At 44.6% G+C, this 20,227-nt stretch overlaps 1 protein-coding gene across 2 annotated transcripts in view; it reads right to left on the reverse strand.

Annotated features, from left to right (window-relative positions):
* TGFA (transforming growth factor alpha) overlaps window positions 1-20,227 on the reverse strand; it is a 109,203-nt gene that overhangs the window by 18,486 nt on the left and 70,490 nt on the right. The window contains exon 3 of one of the 2 annotated variants that reach the window (XM_061210589.1): window positions 2,653-2,770. In XM_061210589.1, the coding sequence (XP_061066572.1) occupies window positions 2,653-2,770 (118 nt within the window). Of the gene's footprint in view, window positions 1-2,652; window positions 2,774-20,227 lie in introns of both variants that reach the window. The other variant, XM_061210588.1, reaches the window with a different exon arrangement.

Raw genomic sequence — 20,227 nt, forward strand, 5'->3', positions numbered from 1 at the left:
GGACTCCATGAGTCACTGTATGTGGAGTGCTGGGAGCCGGGCCCGGCACACAGTTACAGCTTTTACAGAGAGCTGACTATTATTATTAACAGCAATAGTTATAGGGTGAGTGGGGAGAGAGAAAGCCGGTCTTCCTGACCACCAGCACGTAATGGTGTGTAAATGTGATGGCCAGCGATCTCCCTGAGCCACGAGCGGGGCTTGGGACCTAGACTGAGCAGAACAAGGGAGCCACCACCCCCTGCTCTCAGAAGGCTTCCGTCAGCCGAAGGGGCCTCGGCCACAGGTAAGGTTACCTGCTGACCCAGGCTCAAGGCTGCCAGCTCTCAGAGTTTACAACAGTCCCTGATCTGGTGGAAAAACTGAACTTCTGACACACTTTTGATCAGAACTCCCTTCTCTCTCTCCAAAGAAGATCCCTCCCATCGCACAGCCTGGGGCAGCCTGAGGTCGGTCCGGGCACCGGGCACCGCTGGAGGGGAGAGGGCCTTCCGCCTGCCGCACTGGTAGGTTTCCTGAGATCTAGGCCGAGAAGCCACCCTTCCTTCAGGGCCAGTGTTTTTCCATAATGACCAGGCTACGATCAAAAATAATCCCATCAGCCTCCCAGAGGCTCCTATGTGTATTTTAATAATAATGATCATCATGAATGACGATGACTATTGTCATCATTGTGCTTTGTATTTAGGGGTGGGGAGGGCTCTTGGCTCTGCAGATGTGGCCTGGGGGCCTCACCCAGGCCTCCCAGGAGGAAGGTGGCCAGGGTGCCTCTCCAGGCTTCAGAGGCACCCAGAGGGGCCTGCCCAGGCTCACACAGCTGCACCTCGGGAAGAGGAAAGCCCTACCCACCACCACTTACTGTGGCAGGCTTTCCCGGTCCCCAGTCTCTCCTGGGCTACTCATCTGATACCCTTAAGCATCATGGTTAAGAATGCAGTTTTAGGAGCCAGACAGGCTGGGTCTGAATGTGAGCTCTGCTATGTGATCTGGGCACAACTTCTCTGTGCCCACCTCACGGGATCATCTTGAGGATTACATGAATTTACACATGGATCATGCTTAGAACGATGCCTGGCATGAAGCAAAGCTCAATAAATGCTGGCTTTTATTAACATTTAGTATTATTTACTGGTATTATTAGTTTGGATCATATGAAATTGCTGACTTTTAACCGTTTTTGACCTATAAAAATGGCAACTTCATAGACATGGGTGGTTCTTAATGGGGGTGGAGGGCAATTCTTCCTCTGCCCCCAAACCACCACCCCCCCCATCCTGGGGGACATTTGGCAATGTCTGGAGACATTTTTGATTGTCACGACTGTTGGGGGGAGGTGGTGCTACTGGCACCTAGTGGGTAGAGGCCAGGGTTGCTAACACCCTTCATTACACAGGTCAGCTCCCACAGCAAGGGGTTGCCCAGCCCCAAAAGTCAACAGTGCCAAGGCTGACTATAGGGCCACTTAACAGTACTCCACCACGCACAGATTTACTTCCCTAAAACACCCCTTCCCATGACTGGCACGGCTCCCACTGCCTAGAGAATAAAGGCTCACTTCCAACAGGCTCTGGCTTCCAATTCATCTCCAATCTTGTCTCCTCCCTACTGTGGCCTCACTGACTGTAACGGCAGGTCCCCCAACACTCCAGGCCTGGAGCAACCTCTCCGCTCTCCCCACCAGCCAAACCCCGACACCTGCTCCGGGAAGCTTTCCTTATGGGCCTTTCTTGCCCAGTCGGGCTGACCATGGCAATCACTGGTGGCTCTTAACTAATGTGACCCCTGGGTCCCATGCCTGGAGATTCTGATTCAGGGGATTGGGGTGGGGCTCAGCTATGTTTTCAGAAGCAGCCCCCGGGGGCTCATGCTCAGCCTGCGGTGGCAAATGCCACGCCCCGGCCTGCATCTTTATTTCCAAGTTGCTTTGCTCTGTTACCACTCACGTACACCAACCCTCTGCGTGCACTTCTGGCTTATTTTATTAGCTGGATGAGGGCAGAGACCTCACCTTAAGAGACTCCAGCTATTCAAAGGGATCCAACCAAGTGCCTTGCCCTCCAGAAATTCTAAGTAGTGAATTAAACTTGAACCAAAATTAGGAGTTTGGGATTAACAGATATGCACTACTATATAAAAAATAAACAACAAGGTCCTACTGTAGCGCACAGGGAACTATATTCACTATCTGGTAATAACCTATAATGTCAAAGAATCTGAAAAAGAATATATTCTTTATATAAAAAAAATATAGAAATAACTGAATCACTTTGCTGTACACCTGAAACTAGCACAACATTGTAAATCAGCTATACTTCAATTAAAAAAAAAAAAAAGTAAAAAAACGTGAATCCAGGAATTTTCAGACTTTGTTGAACCCAGGAGCCACCTGAGGTGCTTGTTAAAAATGCAGATCCCCAGGCTCTAAACTCTAGGAGTTCTGCCTCAGTGGCTCTGGGCCAGGGCTCTGGAACCTGGATTTTTAACCAACTGGGTTTGAAGCACGTGTCCCTTAGCCCGCTGTTCTGATTCTCTAACACGTCGGCTCCAAGGCTCTCAGGGGCCTCTGGCATGGCTTCTGGAGGGAAGTGCTCTTTTAATGGGTTGCCGGCGCGTCTGCAGCCCCAGCACCCCAGAACCCCAGGGGACACTTACACACATGCTGGCTTGTCCTCCTGCACCAAAAACCTGCAGGTTCCATGGAAGCAGAACTGACTGTGGGAAGCTGGGCAGTCATTAAAATGGGACACCACAGCTGCGGCCACGGGCGGGTCTGCTGGGGAGAGAAAAGACATTCGGCTCAGATCCAAGGCATAGCAAGACATCCCACGGGTCCACCCCACCGGAGAGGGAGCCTGGATGGCTGGGGTTTCTGGTCTCTACCTCCTCTTCAGCTCTAACTTTCTAACAGCCAGTACAGGACCAGAGATGCCTGCATTGTGAGCTTTCCAGTGGGGCTTTACTTACTTACTTAACTTTGTAGAAAACAAAACAATCTCTCCAAAAGACTCAGTGTAATTCAGAGACACCAGAGCAATTTTACTTTTAAAGCCTGTTCCCCAAGAATGACCTAATTTTACTTTTCCAAAGTGATAGTGATGATTTTTTAAAAGATAGCCTTCATAAACATTTGTTTTAAAGGCAGGAAACCGAAGAAAGGCACAAAAGAGTACTCTAAAGCCATTAAATTGATGCTGAGGAAGAATAATGATGCAAAAAGATTTTCATGATATATGACTGTAAGTGAACTAGTGCATTTCCAGTGTGGTCTGTATAGTATGATTCTATTTAAACAAACAAACAAACAAACAGAAATTTAGATGTCAAGAAGTCTGGGAAGGATTTACATGAACACGGTGGTAGGGCCTCTCTGGGGTGGTAGGATTAGGCGTGATCATGCCGTGAAGATGACTTAATGCATAGAAGTCCACCCAGGAGCGGCACAGGCAGTACTGGGAAAGCCTTGATGGGGAGGGAGAGGCAGCAGAGTCGGGTCCACTCAGAGCCCTGGCACCTGTAACTCTCAAGGGTTTGGGGCATCACCAAACCTCTCAGGCCAGCTGGAAGCCTGTAAGGAACCACACGTGACCTAATGGCCAGCCCAAAGGGTATCACTTTGGATTTATTTTATTAGACTCCAATAGCCTTGTTTTGTCCAAATAACCCTTGAGACATAGTAGATAGCAATTTCAAGATGGCATGACAGATGTTTCTGTTGCATCTTTCAGGGGGTCCTCTTATATTTTGTGTTTTGCGCATTTGGGGAGTGGGTCTTTCTCAAGTATTTTTTGGGGAAAAAATATGTGCTTGGAGCTCTTGCTCTTTGAGGGAATTAAGCCCCAATTTCATATTGTGGGATTTTTGACCACCACGAAATAGTCAACTCATGTTGCTGTCTCTCTATTGCTTCCAGAAGAAGCATAATTTTGGAAACCTCGTAATTCCAGTGGAAAAAGCAGAGGCTAAAAATATAGCAGAGTCCATGATGCAGAAGGCGAGAGGGCACTCAGAGGTTATGAGCGTGGGCTTAGGAGGCAGAGAGACACGGGTCTGGGTCCTGCCTCTGCCGCCTGGATGCGGTGCTGAGCTTCCGCCCCTGTGAGATGCAGAGTCCACTGCCTCATCGTGGCTCTGAGGCTGAGCGAGGCCAAGCGGGTTAAATACTGTGCTCAGCAAATCATCTGGTACCTATCGCTCAGCTGTTAGCTCTTCTGTTATCATCACTGACAATCCCACTATGCTAATGGGTCCCCACACATGACAAGACCACTCTAGTATATAATCTCCCCCTCCCTCCATAAGTTCAGTGCAGCCTAACTAAAAGTCCAGGTGGGCCCTTCAGCTACTAAAGATAGTGACTTTCACGTGTGAGGACAAGCAGAGAAGCCCAGAGCCGAGTGGAGATGGTGACCCAGGGCTGCTGGCCGGCCCTGCTCCCGACTGCAGCACATCCCTGTCCGGCAGGGGCCTCTAGGACATGGGTTTCGACTGCCTTGGCTGATAACAGCTACCTGCGAGGCCCAGGCCCAGGTGGCTGATGAGTGACTTGGCCACTCGCTGACAGTGGACACTGGGATGGTAAGTTGAAGCTGGAAGGGTCTGCTGTAGTTCACATAACCGGTGTCCCTGTGCTTGACTAAACTCGTCAAGGGGCAAATATGGCGAGATGAAGTGGCTGGAGATTAGTGGATCTACTTTGATTCAGACATTAAAAAAGGCTTTTGATAAGCTCTACAAAAGGCATTTAGACAACCACCTCCAAGGGGCCTAGTGGGAGTCCCTTGTCAGGGCTTAGAGCCGGGCTTCTTAAAATGTGGTCTATGGACCAGCAGCTTCACACCCCCGAGAACCTGTCAGAAGGCCAAGTTCATGGACCCCACCCCACACTATGGAATTAGGGTCCTTGGGGTGGGGGGCCCAGTAATCCGTGTGACAAACTCTCCAGGTGATTTTTTAAAAGTTGGGTTTATTGAGGTAGAATTGATATACAGTACCATTTGCCCTACAGGTGATTCTGATGTGCACTAATGTTTGAGAGACAGGCTTGTATCAGAGGAAACAAAGGATAGAGACAAAAGGCCTCTCAGAGAAGTAAAATGACAGGGATCCTGAAAGGGATCCTTGTTGGAACTGATCATCTTCCAGCTCTTCAAACTCCTGTGTGAGTTTGAAAGCCTAAAGCCTGGAATCTGCTGAGGTTCTCTGTGGTCAAGTGTCAGGTCAATAGGAATACATTAAAAGGAAAACTCAGGATCTGTCTTTGGGAACACTACTCTCCAGAGCTGACAGGGTAGGGGTAGACTCAATGCCACGATCTCGTTTAACCTGTATTTATGGATATTTTGCCTCATCTCATAAATGACTTGAGGAGGCTTTATAAAAATAGGTACCATAAAAAGGAGATGTAAATGGGAAAGACGTGTGTGTGTGTGTGTGTGTGTGTGTGTGAGAGAGAGAGAGAGAGAGAAACACAGAGAGGGAGGCACAGAGGGAGAATTGGGTGGGGGGAGGAGGCAGAGGAGACACACACAGACAGGAAGGGAAAGAGGGAAGGAGGGAGAGACAGAGATGGAGAGAAAGGGACAGAGAAGGGGAGTGGGGCAGAAAGGAAGAAACACAGAGAGGCAGTGAGAAAGGGAAGGACAGAGCAGAGCAAAGGAATATAAGGGCAGGGGTTGAAAAGGGCAAAGAACTCGGGTATCAGGTTACATATGAAGACACACGTCAGACAGTCACGTGCATGTGCTGAAGCTCCGTGTCTCCTAGCTGTCTAAGCAAGGGTGTACACAGTAGAAGTGCACCTATTTTGCACTTGCAGGACAGGCTCAGCTTTGCCCAAGTCTAAGGTCAGAGAGCAACTTCTCTTCTGCAGCTGCTTTTGAAGGGGACTTCATGTGTTATGGTGGACGACATCCTCCATGAAGACAACAGAGAGGCATCTGCCAATGTAAACCGTCTGTCGGTCAACAGCTCACTAAGAGCCGAAGAGCCCAGGCAATGAGGAAACTCCCTGCCCTGGTCACAGTGATGGCAGCAGATGCCTGCTGGATTCGCTCCCTGCAGTCAGAGACCAGGGTGAGGCGGGGAGTCTGACGCTTAGAGCTTGGGCTCCCACTCCTCCACAATCCCACCGTTCCCACTCAAACCCAGGTGCTGAGGGGACCAAGGGAGCTTGATGCTAGTCAATGATCATGATGACTAAAAGGCTGTTTATTTTAAACACCTTTTTCCTGATTACAAAAGTGATACATCACTGCAGAAACCTTTTGTAAATGCCAATGTAGAATAAAAAAACATCTTAGGGAATAAAACCCATCTTTAATCCACCACTTAGGGAGAACTATGTAACTACACGCAGCCTGTGTGCCTGCACGCACGCGTGCACGCACGTATGTAAACTTCCTGTTTCTATTCTGTTACAGAAGCTTGTCCTCCTAATATAATCCCAAACATCTTAAAAGTGAGCATTTAGTTCAAGACTCTGCATTGGGTGCCATCCTGATCCGTAACCCCGAGCAGTTCTTTGTGTATAGTGACGGTGGGTCCTGTTTCCAACAGCACATTCAGCGGCTTTGGGGGGATGCGGTCTGCACTGGGGAAGTGGACGGGGAGGAGGGAACCAAATACAGTCCGCAGGTGGGCCACATCCTCGCCCTCTGCGCTTGCTGCAACCTCAGCGGGAGGTGTAGGCTCCTGTGCCTGGAGGTGCTGGGCAAGCCTCACGGGCTGAGGTGCCTAAGAGCCCTGCACAGAGTGCGAAGCTCCCCACAGGTCAGGGGAGGCACTGCTCTTGTTTTAGGGCTTTTATTTTTTGACTGTTTAAGTTTGAATTTATTTATTTATTTATTTTAACATCTTTATTGGAGTATAATTGCTTTACAATGGTGTGTTAGTTTCTGCTATATAACAAAGTGAATCAGTTATGCATATACATATGTTCCCATATCTCCTCCCTCTTGCGTCTCCCTCCCACCCTCCCTATCCCACCCCTCTAGGTGGTCACAAAGCACCGAGCTGATCTCCCTGTGCTATGCGGCTGCTTCCCACTAGCTATCTATTTTACGTTTGGTAGTGTATATATGTCCATGCCACTCTCTCACTTTGTCACAGCTTACCCTTCCCCCTCCCCATATCCTCAAGTCCATTCTCTAGTAGGTCTGTGTCTTTATTCCCGTCTTGCCACTAGGTTCTTCATGTTTTAGGGCTTTTAAAGGTGTTTGCCTCAGACACCACTAGAATCAGCAATGAAAACCCCAACACTGCAGCGCGCTGAGCTCACACAGACAAGACCGGTCCTACTGATGTTCCCAGAAGCTTCAGGGGTGCTCTGGAGGAAAGGGACTCTGGGGGAGGCTGGGAGGGGAGAAGACAGTCACCACTTTCTGAGTGTGGGTTACGTGCCAGGTGCTGGCCTTACATCCAGGCGGGGCAGGCGGTCACAACAAGTGGAGGATTTGCTAGTAACTTAAATAACAATGAGCTTTATAAGGAAACGCCCCAACTCCCAGCATCTTCCCAGAGAATGAGTCTCGCAGCCTCTCTCTGTCTCTCTCCTTTCCTCCTCCTCTCCCTCTCCCTATTCTTCCTTTACCCTCCTCAACTTTCTTCCCCTCCTAATTTTTCTTTCTCTTCTTTCTGAAAACTCAAGGATATATCAAAGTGAAGGAAGGAGAGGCCTAGACACTTAAAATAGAAAAAACCCCACCTCATTTAGAAAAGGAAGGCAGTAAAGGCCAACAGGGAAACTCCAAGGGGGGGCCCCCGGAAGTCCAGGCAAGGGAGGATCGGGCTGCCCCTTCCCCCGGGCTCGGGACCCTGCCCTCCTCTCCTCCAGGCACCAAGTCTGATTAGCACGCAGGCTGACTGGAAAATCAAATGCTCTGGTTTGCGGAACAGACCTCATACCAAGCCCATTTGCAGCTGGAGTTTCAAAGCGCTCAGTTCTTGTTGCTGTGAAATTTACGAGGGGCCTCTCCGGCTTGTTAACCAAACGCATGTCTTGCAGACACCACTGTTCTCCCGAGAAGCTGTGAAAGCTTTGCCCAGAGACCACAGACCCACTCATAGGGCCTGGAGCCCCCCGCCCCACTCATAGGGCCTGGAGCCCCCCGCCCCACTCACAGGAAGAGGGTCTGGAATAGCAATCGAGGGGCACGGAAACCACAGATTCGATTCACAGCAGGGGTCTCTCCAGTTCAGAAGGGCTGGGAGGCAGCCATCTGGACAGCGCCTCCTGACAGCCCTGCTCCCCTGGGAGCGGTGTCCACACCACTGAGGTGATCACCCCCTTTCAAAGCTGCCCTAACTGGACTTTCTGCTGGGCTTGTCGCTGGGAGCCGACTCTCACTCTCTTCTCCAGGTGTTAGATGTTGCGAACACATTTGCCTGTTGCAAAGCTTACATCATTTATAGCCGTTTCATTACTTCCTCAAATATCATGGCTAACTTTCTTGACAATTTAAGAGTGACACCTGGCTTTTTAGTAGGAACGTTCAGCCAGGTTTTTGACCTGGGATGAAGTATGTTCTCTTCAGGTGCTATAGTGGGAAAGCCAACTAATGCTTCTGGAATGTCTAAGAGAAAAGGCGGTAGATGAATTTAACGAAGATGGGAGCTGGTCAGCAGCCCCGGTGAAGCGAGGGGAGCGTGTGGACCTGAGTGCGTCTGAGATCCACGCTGATGCTCCCAGGGCCAGGCTAGAGTCACAAAGTCGTCTAGGCTCAGTTCTGGGATGGAGAAGGCTCGCTTTAGGCTGTCAGTGGGCCCATTTTACAGGGATGGAATTCTAGGCTTACATGAGGCAATGCAGGAACCTGCAAAATTAGCCAGCGTGTGAAGGAAAGGCTAGTACAGAGGCTTAACACCTGGGTGGCGGAAGTGCTAAGCCAGGGCTTAGAGAAATGGATGGTACAGAGCACAGGCACCTCTCCAGACAGAGACTGGTGAGCAGGGACCCTGGTCTCCCTGGGCATTTGGGGAGTGAGAAAAAGAACTATTAGAAGTTTTATAAATGATCCCAACGAGGAAGAACATTGTCAGTATCAAGCATGGCAACACTGCTGACCTTTACCACAGAGAGGAACGTCCCACAAAGGAAGACAATTAATAAGGGCATTTCCTGAGGCTGTGTGAGGGGGCAGATGAACAAGGGGGCAGTTTCAAGCGAGCAGAGTACAGAAGAGTAAGCCCAGCTACATTCACAGGAGTAGGAAAACACATCTTATTCTTAAGGCCTACTGGCCAATCAAGGGGAATTCGATTTTGCTGTATTTGGGATGTGTGTGGCGGTGGTATGACATAATCACTCAACTCATTCACTATTAAAACTAAGGACAGTGGATACTTTAAAAATAATAGATATAAAGCAATTTGAAAGCAGTTTGGCTTCACAGTACCATCATCTAAGAGGGAGCGGTCATTTGTTTTAGTTAAGTGATGAGAGAAAGATAAGTAGCCCTGCAATTCCTCTTGCCATTCCACGGATGGGGGGTGGGTAGCACTATTGTTTTCACTACCATCCTCCACCCCAAGATGCTCAATTTCCTGAGAGTAAATCTTATACTTAAAAGATACATATTTTTCCTATTACATGATCTCTGAATACAGATATACTACTTTTTAAGCAATCTTTTCCAACACCGGCTACTTTTGACCCTATTTGATCTTCACATTTCCCTGGTCTTAAACTGACTTTAGACCCTACCCATACCTTCATCTCCACTTAAGAACACGGATACCATTTTATCTCCTAAAACCTCAAACCACCCTGTGGGGTAAGCATTACTATTCTCTGTTTTTCAGATGAGAAAAGGAAACTAAAGATTAGATAAACTTGCCAGAGGACATGTAGCTAGAAAGTACTAGAGTTGGGATTTTATCTCAGGTCTCTCTGATTTTAAGAGAGTAAAGAGCTGTAGAAAATTAGGACACTATTCAAATCCTAGAAGACAAATGCTGGGAAGGCACATAATCAAAATCTACAAATCACATGGCAATGAGGAAGGGGAATTCTTAGCTTGTTAGGTAGTTAGGAAACTAGATTACTTTCTAGTAATCAGAAAGGGGCACTTTTAGGAGAAGCAAGAAGAAGTATTACTTTATCTGGGGGAGGAGTGGGAAACTATACATATGGGACTCATTATTCCCACAAGGGAATAGTAGCTGAAAAACAAAGATGCAAAAGAGATTTCTATCTGTCCACAGATGATGCTGAACTGAGGAGTAGCTGGAAGTAGGGTGGGGGGCTGGTCCATAGGATGGTACTAAGTGGTCTCACAAAGCATGCTCTCCCCAGAGCCCCAATCTCTGGGCTACATGGTGCTCATGCCCTAGAAATCGGGAGCGTCTGGCTTAGAGCATAGCTAAAATGGACTCTGAATTGCTTTTACAGCTTTAAACAAGATGCTGGGGGAACCTAAGGGAGCATCTGAGCTAATTTAATTCCCTCTGAGCATTTCTCTCTTTGGGTAAAACCCAAGGGGGAATCAGATGTGATGGAACCAAATTCAAAGAAAGGCATCGGTGAAGAAGCAGACAACATAGACAACATATTTCCTATTTTCCTACAAAGATACTGTTTTTAATAACACAACACCTGTGTGTGTGTGTGTGTGCGTATGCGTGCGTGTGTGTGTGTGTGGTGGGGTGGGCGGAGAGAGAGAGAGAGTCACCAGTGGTATTTGACCCCAGTGGGGTTCTTCCTGCTTGTGCTTATTTCTAAGGCAAAGGCAGAATTTGCATCACTATTGGTATCCTTTTCTAATCCAAGAGAAGAAGAGAATCACATAACATGAACATAAAAACAATTTGCTAGGTTCATATCCCACCTAAAGTGGGCTTAGAGTTTTTAACTGGGCTTAGAGTTTTTAACCCAATGTGGATTTTCTGGGGTTAGACTATGGTGATGCAAACGATGATGATGACGACCATTATTATGAACCGTAGCTACCACTAATACATTGTCTACTAAATGCAGACACTATGCCCAGCATTTTATACAGAGAATTCTGTTTAATCCTCCCAAAAGTCCTGAGAGGTACTCATTACTACGCCAGTCTATAGATGAGGAAAGTAAAGGCGGGGGAGGTTAAGGATGTTCAATGTTGCTAAGTTTGCAAATGGCAGAGCTGAAACCAGAACTCATGGCTGGCAGTCTCTAAAGCTCCTGCTCTTCCTAATATACCACATTGTCGCTTCAGGGTGTGTGTGTGTGTTGGGGGGGGGGGTGGTGTGGAGAGAGAGAGAGAGTGGGGAGAGGGCGAAAGAGAGAAAGAATGAGTTGAGGGTTAAATCCTTATGGGCATCTGCTGCAGTTAAGACAACTCTTTCATTTGAAGAGTAAACAAATCAGGAATTACCATGAAATTCTCAGGACTGTTTTAGAATTAAAAGAGCTAAAAGTCCCAAGGCAAAATGGTTTTAATTAGCATAGAGGCTTTAGGAATCAAAAATAAAATCTCAGTGACATCATGTGAAGTATGGGCTAAAACCAGACTCTGGGCGTACTCATCTAAAGATGCTCAGCATACAGATTTCAACTTGGCCTCTTACCTGCGTCCAGCTTTCACCAGTAACACCACCTCCTCCCCCAAAGCGCATGAGGAAGGGAGAGGCATGTGTGAGATGCCCCGAGTAGCCCCCAAACTGCATTTTAAGTCCATGAAGGATTAAAATGAGATGGAAATAGAAGGGAAATGCACCACACATGGAAGATTACCCCTCCCCACCCAGCTCTTCCTTCTCCTCACGACCCTGTTCTCCAGCCCCCTGGTTGCCCCTTCTCTCTCTACCTTGGCCTTAGTGATTTAAAGCAAAAAACCAATTAAGAAAATTGCCACAAAAACAGAAATATAGATCAATGGAACAGGATAGAAAGCCCAGAGATAAGCCCACGCACATATGGTCACCTTATCTTTGATAAAGGAGGCAAGCATATACAGTGGAGAAAAGACAGCCTCTTCAATAAGTGGTGCTGGGAAAATTGGACAGGTACATGTAAAAGTATGAAATTAGAACACTCCCTGACACCATACACAAAAATAAACTCAAAATGGATTAAAGACCTAAGTGTAAGGCCAGACACTATCAAACTCTTAGAGGAAAACATAGGCAGAACACTCTATGACATAAATCACAGCAAGATCCTTTTTGACCCAGCTCCTAGATAAATGGAAATAAAAACGCAAATAAACAAATGGGACCTAATGAAACTTAAAAGCTTTTGCACAGCAAAGGAAACCATAAACAAGACCAAAAGACAACCCTCAGAATGGGAGAAAATATTTGCAAATGAAGCAACTGACAAAGGATTAATCTCCAAGATTTACAAGCAGCTCATGCAGCTCAATAACAAAAAACAAACAACCCAATCCAAAAATGGGCAGAAGACCTAAATAGACCTTTCTCCAAAGAAGATATACAGATTGCCAACAGACACATGAAAGAATGCTCAACATCATTAATCATTAGAGAAATGCAAATCAAAACTACAATGAGGTATCATCTCACACCGGTCAGAATGGCCATCATCAAAAAATCTAGAAACAATAAATGCTGGAGAGGGTGTGGAGAAAAGGGAACACTCTTGCACTGTTGGTGGGAATGTAAATTGATACAGCCACTATGGAGAACAGTATGGAGGTTCCTTAAAAAACTAAAAATAGAACTACCATACAACCCAGCAATCCCACTACTGGGCATATACCCTGAGAAAACCATAGTTCAAAAAGAGTCATGTACCAAAATGTTCATTGCAGCTCTGTTTACAATAGCCAGGACATGGAAGCAACCTAGGTGTCCATCATCGGATGAATGGATAAAGAAGATGGGGCACATACATACAATGGAATATTACTCAGCCATAAAAAGAAATGAAATGGAGGTATTTGTAATGAGGTGGATGGAGTTAGAGTCTGTCATACAGAGTGAAGTAAGTCAGAAAGAGAAAAAGAAATACAGTATGCTAACACATATATATGGAATCTAAGGAAAAAAAAAAAAAAAGTCATGAAGAACCTAGTGGCAAGACGGGAATAAAGACACAGACCTACTAGAGAATGGACTTGGGGATATGGGGAGGGGGAGGGGTGAGATGTGACAGGGTGAGAGAGTGTCATGGACATATATACACTACCAAATGTAAAATAGATAGCTAGTGGGAAGCAGCCACACAGCACAGGGAGATCAGCTCGGTGCTTTGTGACCACCTAGAGGGGTGGCATAGGGAGGGTGGGAGGGAGGGAGATGCAAGAGGGAAGAGATATGGGAACATATGTATATGTATAACTGATTCACTTTGTTATAAAGCAGAAGCTAACACACCATTGTAAAGCAATTATACTTCAATAAAGATGTTTAAAAAAAAAAAAAAAATTGCCAGTCATGATTTTGCTTTGAAGACTGAAAGTCAAACCTCCCCTCTCTCTTACAAATTAATAATTTGATTTCAAAGAGACAGATCATCTCTTTCTTTCACATCATCAAACCAGAAAGCCCCTTATTCTAATTACATCCTCTTGGGTGTCAACCAGCATTTTGAAAATACTTCATTTCAAATTTCCATTTACAAAGTAAACAAGGATATCTTCGTTTGGCTCTCATCAGCCAGCTTTGAATCAAAATGTGAACGGCTCTGGGAACTAGAGCTGAGTCCTGCTGGACGGGGAATTCTGTTTTGGCTTTGTTGGAAGAACAGCCCCGTTGGAGCCTGGGGCCACCTAGGTTTGCAGTCTCTGTGTGTCTCTGTTCTCCTCTTTATTAATATCAAAATTGTTAGGTAACGTGGTTGGCAGGAAACCCTCAATCCACCCTTAGGAAAAAATGCTTCCTCTTGTTGAGTCTTTGAACCATAATCCCTTCAAACCCTCCACACTGAGTACATGTAAATACTACTGGGACAACTGTTTTTCTAGAACATTCTATGCCCTCAGAACTTTTTGACAGATGCCTTGTTCATTTACAGTCTGCAGATGCGGTCTGGGTAGATGAAGGACACTCCTCATTTTAAAGTGAGGAAACGGAGGCATCCAGAGGTAAATTTTAGGCAAAGCTCAACAGCCTTAAAAACACAGATGTGATTTTTGCGGCTGGGACTTTGTCCCACGACAAATACGTGGCTCTTCCTTTTCAACCTGGCAGTTATACTGATGATGTTTGGTTGACCTTAGATAAAAGCCCTTTAATTAAGATTATATTCCAAAAGGAAAACACCAAGACGTTGAGAGGGTGGTGGGATTACGGGCAATCATTTTCTCTTTCATAATTTTCCAAAATTTATAAAATGAACATTTAGAGTTTGAAAATAAACATTATTTAAAATTAAAACTGTACAACGTTAAAAAGATAAAGTTTAAACCATTTTTATTTTTCATTGTTTTACTCACAGATAAAACTGTAGTTTTATAGAAACTGGCCTTTATGAATCTAGATTTGAATCTGCATAACATAAATCATGTTACTGCCTTGTGTTTTATCATTAAAGGGGCCATAAGGAGGAGGGATACACAAAATAAATGTTTAGAGAAGACAGAGGATGCTAAGATGAAAGATGTTTAGTAAAAGCTGACCTCAGGCTTGGCCTCTAGGCGCAGAAACCTCACATGCTCCCACTATAAACAACAATGAACCCCAAAAAGAACATGGCCTGTGTGATCCACTCCACTTCCAACTCCTATACTCATGTCGTTTTTTTGTTTGTTTGTTTTATTTTGTTTTTTAATTGAAAGAGGACATTTGGGAAACCATTCTATGAAGGAGGCAGGGAATGAGAAGAAGGAAAAAGTCTGGGGCAGAAACTCCCATGAGTTCCTCTAAACCTCTGTTACTTTCCCTTCTGGACACACAGACTACATTTCCCAGACTCCCTTGCAGGTAAGTGTGACCATGTGACCAGGTTATGGCCAATGGATGTGAGCAGAAGTTATATGCACCACTTTGGTCCATATAAACCTCTCCAGTGAGATCTTCCTTTTTCTTTCCCTAGCTGCTGGCTAAATGGAGAGAACTCCTCCAAAGGCATGGAGGAGGGAGGAGTCACAAGATGGAAAGAGCCTGGGTCCTTGGATAACTGCAAGGAAAGAAGTCTGTAAGGCCAGGAATACCTGCACAGACTTTGAGATATGCAGGAAATAAACAGCATTCAGGGCTTTTATTACAGCAGGGAGTGTTACTCAAGAGCTAAGTCTGAAGTATGAACAGTGTTTGGAGGTTAGTGAATTTCTGATGAGGGAGAAATCCTCTTAATAAATCATTTCCTTTTCTCCTCTTCTCCCATAGTCCCTTCTGGGAAACTCACCCAAATACCAACATGTCTTACACTTAGAATCTCAAGGCCATCTGACCCTTACTGGAAGCCTCCAGTTTGAAACCCTTGCTCCTCAGCTTATGGTATGTCCTGTCTACTCTCTGGTCAGGTCAACCCTCACAAACCTCTACAGGGTTGGTAATAATCTTTTGGGGGCCAGGAGTGACTTGTCCTTGCTCAATGTTTATGAGACCAGCATTTGTAACTAAGCAAAGTATGGATGGAGCAAAGGCTACCTCTTCAAGTGTAAGTCTGAGAACACAACAAAATATAAAGCACTGTGGCCACAACTGAGAGCAGGCAGGGTCCAGCTGTCTTGTTTGAAATGATACAGCTGATGTGAGTTTACTAGATTATCAAAACTCTCTGGACAAAAAATTCACCAAGGCAGGATAGCAACGTGTCTACCACATCTTCAGTCTTCCTGATACAGAAGGTGGTGCCCTATAATTTCTCCAAATTGCCACATCTTGTATCTTACCAGTTACAAAATCTTAAATCATCTGCCTCAGAGTATCTTGATAATATCTCATCAATATCACTGGGGGCTTTCCATCCAGGCTTTAGTTTTACTGGTGGTGTGTTACATATAAAACAACTTTTTATAACAGCCCCAGAAAGAGTTTTATAATTTGTTATTTAAAAGGTAATACATATTCATTGTAGAAATTTTAGAAAATAGAAAAATCCTAAGAAAATTACTTGCCATTGCTGAGAAACAACCACTGCTTTCACAGAACATTTTATAAATGCTTATGATTTCTAGTTGTTTTCCCTTTTTTGTTTTGTCCTTTGCATAAGGGACTATGTTTCTTTGACTTCTTTTCCCTTGTAATGATTTAGATATACCTATTTATGGTTATCTTTAAATTAAAAATATTTAACTTATTTTCTCTAATTATCAATATTAAGAATGAAATTGGATGTTCCATTCGATATGAATTCAGTGTACTTTTACTTCCTCCTTTCTCTTGTCCCCAGTTACCAGTTACTACAGCCTGATTTCAATCCCTTTTACATTATTTCTATATGTAACTTTTATTTTACTAATTAATTTAGACACTTGTACTAGTGTAACTAAATCAACAACAGTTACTTGGACACACATCATCACTGCTTTTTCTACACCATATCTTTCCCATTTTTGGGGCTTTTAATCTTGATACAGCTGCTATCTAGCTGTGTAGGATCTTTGGACATTTTTCCAGGAAGGGCATGCGAGGGGTATGTCTACATCATGAAATAATATGTGTCTGAGAGTATCTTTCTATGTTCTTGTCCACATTCATGGCTTTGCATGTGAATGACAACTTGGGTCACAATCTGTAGACCCCGTAAGGCCTCCTACCACTGACTTGTGGCTTGTAGTTGATGAGAAGCCCAAAGTTAGCTTTACTGTATTCTTTTGTAAGAAACCTGTTTTTTGTTTTCACCTGGATGCTTATGAGATTTTTTTCTTTGTAATGAAAACTTGTCAAGTCACATTCAAAGTTAATGCTTTCAACCTTAAGGACACATCTTTTTCAGCTTCAGAAAGTGCTCTTTAATTACTTCATCGATGACTGCGTCAACCTTAGTTTGCTTTCTTCTTTTGCAATTATTATTATCTGTATATTGGATCACTTAATTCTGTTTTTCAGATTTTTCTCCTCTGTATTTTTATCTTTGTGTCCTTCCGAGCTCTAAGAGATACTTCCCAGGTCATTTAAAAAAAAATCACTGATTTGATTTACTGTTATATCTAATCTGTTACTCATTGGTCCATTATGAATTCAAAATTGGGTGCCATATTTTTCATCTCCTTGCAGTTGTTTTTTTACTAATAGCTCCCTGCTGTGGTTTCATAGATGCAATGTCAGCTTCAGTCTCAAAGACATGAATTAGAGATAATTCAACATCTTCTCCCATTTCTTAGAAGTAGAGACAGTCATTGAAATTCCTCACAAATATTCTTCTCATATAATATTGGGTTGGCCAAAAAGCTCATTCCAGTTTTTCTGTAACATCTTACAGAAAACCCCAAACTAACTTTTTGGCCAACCCAATAAATCTTTCATGTGGCCAGTAATTTCTTGCATCATCATCTTTACAGACGAAGATCTACTTTGTAGAGTATGATGGAGAGTTAAGATAGGTTCCGTCAGAGACTGTGTGGCCCTGTTCAATATTTTTGGCCCAGATAAAGACAGAAAGGGAAAAGTTTAAATATTGGCTTTAAATATCGGAGGAATCTGTTCAGTAGAAGCAGGAGACAGAGCAAGTACAGCCAAGGGTTTTATCTCTGGGACAGAAGTTTTTTCTTTTCTTCCCTTGTTTGCGAGGCACCCATGCCATGCCAGGAGTAAGAGCTGACGGAGTTCATCATTCAGTGTGGCCCTGACTGGTGTCCTTTCTTGAGGTGTAGACAGGATCCAGATGGACCTTCCCTAACCCCACTGCCACATGGCCAGCTCTCACCTACATACCCTGGCCTTCCAAGGTGTGATTCTGCTCCTGACAATGCCCTCACCTCCTGGAGGGGTGGATGCTGTTCTGGGGGGGGATGGGTCCCATCTGAACATTCACTGGCAGAAATTCTTCAGAGCCTCTAGTACTGATATAAGTTTAGAAATAGTTTCATGTTCCACTGATCACTCATTTCAATGAGCATCCAAGGGCAGATGGGAGAAAGGAGAAGTGAAAGTGGTATGCTCACGTCTCCCTTCATTTTCCTATAGACATTTTCTACATTATGGGTGACCAGTGTAACACTCCCTCACCACCCCCCACCAACCCCCTTAAGTTTCTCCAGGAACTGCATTCTCAGTTCTCCCTATGGAATCCCCAGTGAAGTGTCAGCAAGTACTTTTGCATGCTCAGAGTGGACTGGTTTCCCCCTGGTAGATGTCTGAGCCTTACCTGGCCAGTATTCCCCAGAACTGCACACTCAACCCTCTCTCCAAGGTCTGCTGGGATTTCCAAAGAGAAAACTCAGTGCCAGTGTTCCTGCCCCTTCCATGATCTAAAAGCTTTGTCTCATAAAAAGTTGGGAATTCCTGGTTTTAACTCCACAGGCTAGGTGTAAACCAACCACATCAGAACTCTGTTCTTAAAAGGAGAAATGTAAGGGGATTCCAGAAACACCAAGGTCATTTTACCCCTTAATAGCTTCTCCAAGCCACATTGGTTCAGAAACAAAGATCTTATATTTTGATGAAACATTTCTTTTCTATCGAAAGTAAAATAAAAAAAAGAAAAAAGCCCTAAAGGGTCCCATCTCCCCAGATTCTTCCCTAACCAAGGAATGAAATATTACAGAGATGGAGGTGCTCAAATCTAACTTTCTAACTAGCCCAGAGACCATCCCTCCATATGGTGTCCCTGAGCGGGGCACCCCACCTGTGATTGACTTTTCTTATACACAGGGCTCACTACTCCCTAAGGCAACTCCTTCTCTTTGGAGCAGTTTATTGCAAGGAGGTTCCTCCTTAAACTAAGTTGACATATGCCTGCCTGAAACCTCTCTGCTTATTGGTTTGACTCTTGGAAGCCACACAGAATAAGTCTCCCTCTTCTAGAAAACAGTCCTTTCATGTATCTGCAGTCGGTTTCCAAATCTCTGAGACTTTGTGGTGATAAACCCAAAGATGGTTCCTCCAAGATGGCTCCTAACTATCCCCAGCTCCTGGTATCCATGGCCTTGTGAATTTGCCTCCCACACTGTCTCAGGATTGGTCTGTGTGACTGATAGAATATGGGTGGTATGTGACTTCAGAGGCTAGGTCACAAAAGGCACTGTAACTTCTGCTTTCTTCTACTCTGGTCATTTACCCTGGCGGGGAAGCTAGTTGCCAGGTCATCAGGAGACGTCCATGTGGCAAGAAACTGAGGTCTCCAGACAAGAATTATGTGAGTGAGCCCTTATCCAGCCCCCAGTCAAGCCTTCAGATGACAGTGCAGCCTTAGTTGATATCTTGAAAGCAACCTCTATGAGAGACCCTGAACCAAAACCTCCCAGCTAAGCTGCTTTGGAATTCCTGACTCTCAGAACCTGTGTGAGATAAATGTTTACTGCTTTAAGCTGCTAAATTTTGGGGTAATTTGTTACACAGCAATAGATAACTAATATACACTCTAATTCCTATAAATGTTCTTTAAGTGAGAAAGTCTGTCAACTTTTTGTCTGTCTGACATTTTTCTGGTGTCATTCTTATAATAAATAGTCCACTACAGGGTAACATTGATAACAACAACTATTACAAAAACACTTACCAAATGCTTTAGGTTTACATGCATCATCTAACTTAATTCTTATAAAAGCCCTGTGACATAGTTCTATGACTCTAACCATTTTACAGATGAGGAATACAGGTTTAGAAAGGTTTAGTGCCTTGCCCAGAGGTACAGAACTAGGAATAGGCAGAGGGGAAATCCAAAAACAGGTGGTGTGACCCCAGAGCCCACACCCTAAAGCTCTGGGCTATGGGAACAGAGGACAGCAGGAATCAATCTCCTATGATTTGATTTCTACAACAATATAACTCAATTATCCATCAGTTTGCTAGCAGTTCTAGAGCTTATATAAGTTTGGGGTCAACTAAAGCCTCTAGCTTTTCTCCACATATATGATTGTCAGACTTGGCCTCATATCCTTCCTAGTTAAATAGTTATTCTTAACCTAGATACTGTTAAATGTGTCACTGTTCAATTTAACCTGGTTGGTTGGCTTTGATCCATTGTTCTAGCTCAATACTTTTTTTTTCCCCTTTTGAGTCTTTATTCTATCATCCAACGCTTCAGCTATCATTCTGGGCTTTTGTCACCTCTAAAGTTGATAAATTTGACTTATACGTCTTTTTTCAAGTTGCTCATAAAAATCTCAACAGAAAAGGAGGACAAATCTTGCTGGCAAACCCTTGAGGCCCCCTCCCAGGTCAATATGAATACATC

Source organism: Eubalaena glacialis, chromosome 14 (genome assembly GCF_028564815.1).
Source record: "Eubalaena glacialis isolate mEubGla1 chromosome 14, mEubGla1.1.hap2.+ XY, whole genome shotgun sequence".
NCBI lineage: Eukaryota > Metazoa > Chordata > Mammalia > Artiodactyla > Balaenidae > Eubalaena > Eubalaena glacialis.